Source organism: Panthera leo, chromosome D3, assembly GCF_018350215.1.
Source record: "Panthera leo isolate Ple1 chromosome D3, P.leo_Ple1_pat1.1, whole genome shotgun sequence".
Taxonomy (NCBI): domain Eukaryota; kingdom Metazoa; phylum Chordata; class Mammalia; order Carnivora; family Felidae; genus Panthera; species Panthera leo.
The window spans coordinates 9402916-9407401 of NC_056690.1; the positions used below are offsets into that span (position 1 = coordinate 9402916).

Sequence of the window (4486 nt, forward strand, 5' to 3'; positions counted from 1 at the left end):
ATAGAGGGGCACCTGGGTGGCTCAGTTGGTTAAGTGCCTGACTTCGTTCGGCTCAGGGCATGATGCCAAGGTTTGCAATTTCGGGCCCCTCATCGGGTTCGCTGCTGTCAGCTCAGAGCCCACTTTGGATCCTCTGTCTCTTTGTCTCTCTGTCTCTCTGTCTCTCTGCCCCTCCCCTGCTTGTGTGCTTTCACCGCCCCCCAAATAAATAGACATAAAAAAAATTAAAAATAGAACTGCCATATGGTCCAGCAATCCCACTTCTGAGTATATATCCAAAGGAAATGAAAACAGGATTTTGAAGAGATATCTGCACTTTCATATTCACTGCAGCATCATTCACAACAGCCAAGATACAGAAACAACCTAAGCGTCCAGTAGGGATAAAGAAAATGTGGTACGTAAGTACAGTGGAATATAATTCAGGCATGAGAAAGAAACCCTGCCATTTGCAACATTATGGATGAACCTTGAGGGCATTATGCTAAGTGAAGTAAGTCAGACAGAAAGATAAATATAGTTGGGACACTTGGTTGGCTCAGTTGGTAGAGCGTGCGACTCTTGATCTTGGGGTTGTAGGTTCGAGCCCCATGTTGGGTGTAGAGATCGCTTGAAAAAAGATAAAATCTCTTAAAAAATACTGTATGATTTGTATTATATTTGGAATCTAAAAGAGCTGAACTCACAGAAAGAAAGTCGAATGGTGGTTACCTGCTGCTAGATGCTGAAGGAAGTGGGGAAACGTTGGTGAAAGTGTACAAACTTTAGTTATAAGATCAATAAATTCTGGCGATCTGGTACAGCATGGGGATTACAATTACCAATATCGTATTATATACTTATATTCTTGAAAGTTGCTCGGAGAGTATACCTCAAATGTTCTTACCACAGAAAAAAAGAAATGGTAATCGTATAACATGATAGAGGTATTAGCTAATGCTATTGTGGCAGTCATTTTGCAATACAGGATTGTATCTGATTTACACAATGTTATATCTCAGTTATATGCCCATAAAGCTGAAAAATAAATAACAGAAAAAAATATAGGAGACATTTAAAAAATAATCCGAAAAAAAAAAAAGGGGGCACCTGGGTGGCTCAGTCGGTTAAGCGGCCGACTTTGGCTCAGGTCATGATCTTGCGGTCTGTGAGTTCGAGCCCCGTGTCGGGCTCTGTGCTGACAGCTCAGAGCCTGGAGCCTGTTTCAGATTCTGTGTCTCCCTCTCTCTGAGCCTCCCCCGTTCATGCTCTGTCTCTCTCTGTCTCAAAAATAAATAAACGTTAAAAAAAATAAAAAATAAAAAATAATCTGAGGGGCGTGTGGGTGGCTCAGTGGGTTGAGCGACAGGTCATGGTCTCCTAATCCATGGGATCGAATACCCCGTGTTGGACTCTGCGCTGACAGTGAGAAGCCTGCTTGACATTCTCTCTCTCTCCCACTCTGCCCCTCCCCCACTTGCTCTCTCTCTGTCTCAAAATAAATAAACGTTAAAAAATAAAAAAATAATAAAACAAAAGATAATCTGAGTGGAAGAGGCTTTCTAGGCATGACATAAAAGCCAGAGACATAAAAGAAAACACTGGAGAGGGGCACCTGGCTGGCTCAGTCGGAAGAACGTGCAACTCTTGATCTCGGAGTTGTGGGCTGGAGCCCCACGTTGGGTGTGGAGATTACTTAAATAAGTAAATAAACTTAAAAAAACAAAACAAAACCAAAACAGTGGACAGCCCCTCCTACAACAACAACAACAAAACCTTTAAGACAAAAACAAAACCAAAGAAGGCATAAGCTAAGTAAAAAGATCAATGATGATGGCAGAAAATATTTGGACCATATATGAAATGAGCAAATGTTCATTGCATTGATATATAGAAAGCAGCTAGAAATCAGTTTTAAAGAAACCAACAACAATCCAATAAAAAACTGAGCAAGGTACCTGAATGGTTCATTTGTAGCAGAGGAAGAATGCAGGACTTCATACAGGCAAAGATGTTCAAGCTCACTCCTAGGAAGGGAAATGCAAATTAATGCGAGAGTGAATTGCTACTTTTCACCTATATGATTAATAAAGCTTTAAAAAGTCTGATAAATTGTATTGCTGAGGGTGTGAGGAAACTCATATGTGACGGCGTGGGGCAGTTGTAAGTTAATCAAGCCTCTACAGAGGGTAATACAGCAATATCTAAAGTAAACCCTGGAACAACACAGGAGTTAGGAGCGCAGATCCCCCTACACAGTCAAAAATCTGAAAGGGCGGGCCTATGCCGGCCGACTCCATCTTGTTCTGTGTCCTTCACCTTGACCACACCTCCTCCCCTTGAGTAACCCCCCCCCTCACCTGTCTAACAGGACTCGGACCCTTCCCCAGCCAATCGGCTGAGGCCACAGCCGTTACCTCACCAACTGCCCCTGGGCCCCAATAAAACCTTTGTCCTTTTGAAACTCGCTCTCTCCCTGGTATCTCACCGCTGCGTCGGTGCAGGTAGGGGATTGAGCTCGAGCTAGCTCGAATAAAGGTTCTTTTGCTTTTGCATCGGACTCGGCTCCCTAGTGGTCTTTGGGGATCACGAATTCTGGGCATAACAAATCCACATGTAACTTTTGACTCCCCCAGCACTTAACTATTAATAGCCCACTGTTGACCAGAAGACTTACTGATGACATAGTCAATTGACACATATTTTGTATGTTACATGTATTACCTACTGCATGCATACAATAAAGTAGGATACAGAAAATGTTAAGAAAATCATAAGGAAAAGAAAATATATTTACACTACTGTAAAAAATCTGCATCTAAGTGGACTTGCACGGTTCAAACCCGTGTTGTTCAAGAGCCGATGTGTAGATTTAAATTGTAAATATCCTTTATCAGCTCCATTTCTACGAATTTCCCAAGTAAGTCAAAGATACTCATTTTGGCATTGTTTATAATGGCCCAAGATTGGAAACAACCTAAAAATCCATCCTTGGGGAATTCATTAAATAAAAATGGTACATGAATCCAGTGGAATTCTGTGTAACTGTTAAAGAGAATGGAGACACCTTCCTTGTGTGAGGGTGAAGAACCATCTCCCACACGTATTATTAGGTGAAAAAAACAGGATGTCTTGAAGAAAGGAAGGTGGCGGCCTGAGGGCTGCTTTCAGAAAAGAGTGCGGTTCACTTTTCAGTTTATCTCTGCAGCTGATCTCCAAACCTATTGCCCCCTCTTCCTGGGCACACAGCTCATTTTCCAGACTCCTTTATCTGGAGGAAGGGCCAAGCGACTAAATTCTAGCCAGTAAACAGGCTCAGCCATAAAAACTCCCCATGTGCCATCTTTAACGCATTTTTCTCCTCTGGGTGTCTAAAATGACGTTGAGCTCCCCGGTGACTTTGGGAATCACGTCTGAACATCAGAGTCATACAAAGAAAAGAGCTTGGGTCCCTGGGCTTCTGTCTGGAGGGGAACATCTGTGTGAGACTCGAAGTGAATTGGGACTGTATTGTGTTTGGTTACTGGAACTCTGTGGCATATCTGTTATAGCAGCTCTGTTAATTATTTATCCTTTTGATATCATGTTAGCTCTTCAAAGCAAAGCAAAGCAAAACACACACACACACACACACACACGCACGCACGCACACACTGTGAGTCTCCTTCAGACCTTAGATCAACAACTTTGCCTGGTATTTAATCCCTGGGCATTGGTCAACCTCTTCAGCTTCCGCTCCAGGGGCAAGAGCCTCAACAGCAAGGCAGACACCTGCAGGTTTCTTCACCTCCTCCTGCTGCTTTTGTTGGTATTATCTGGTTGAAATGCACACATCTGACCCTGCGTCCATCCCCCTTCCTAGCAAACCTCCTCTGATTCCTCCCTGTTCTCCCCACTGTCCTGCTCCAGAATGTCCCCAGAATGAAACAGTTTGCAAAACCCTTGCCTCCCCCCCCCCCCCCCCCCCCCCCCCGGTCTCTTGTCCATTCTCCACAGAATGAGAAACGAGTTCACAGAAGTCATCCTTCTGTGAACTCCTCACCACTGCCTGTAAGACCTTCTGAAAACAATTTGGGTCTCACGGGTCACTTAAAAGCCGTGCTCTCTGCTCCAACCCTGTATTCACCCTGTTTCCTTCACATTCCTCACCCCTTTCTGAAATTACTTCGTGTTTGGTTTAAGGTCGGTGTCTCTCCCCTTTAGAGTAGCCCCCAGAAGTCAGGGCCAGGGTCGCTCCGGATCAGGCCCGTCCACGTCAGGGTTAGGGAACACATTAGGGGGTCCATGCGCGCTGAATTCGCAAGGTCGGGTGAGTCCACACATCCGGCGCGCACGCGGGGGCCAGTAGCGGTGCACCAAGGGGTGCGGAGCGGGGATCAGCCCAGGGCCTAGGGGGGGAGGGGGAGGGGGTGGGCCGCGGGGCAGCTCCGCCAGGAACCCGGGGGCGGTGGCAGACACGCCCCCCCTCGGCCCCTCCTCGCGCCTGCCCATTGGCGGCCGCGCCGGG

The 4486-nt window shown here is 45.7% G+C and overlaps 2 protein-coding genes across 2 annotated transcripts in view; one reads left to right on the forward strand and one right to left on the reverse strand.

Annotated features, from left to right (window-relative positions):
- The window catches only part of LOC122204266 (BRCA1 associated protein), a 93733-nt gene extending 91738 nt beyond the window's left edge, over nt 1-1995 (reverse strand). The window contains exon 1 of the mRNA XM_042911745.1: nt 1938-1995. Coding sequence (XP_042767679.1) covers nt 1938-1980 — 43 coding nt within the window. The 5' untranslated portion in view covers nt 1981-1995. The remainder of the gene's footprint in view (nt 1-1937) is intronic.
- The window catches only part of LOC122204271 (60S ribosomal protein L6-like), a 738693-nt gene that overhangs the window by 150448 nt on the left and 583759 nt on the right, over nt 1-4486 (forward strand). The gene's annotated exons all lie outside the window — the stretch shown is intronic.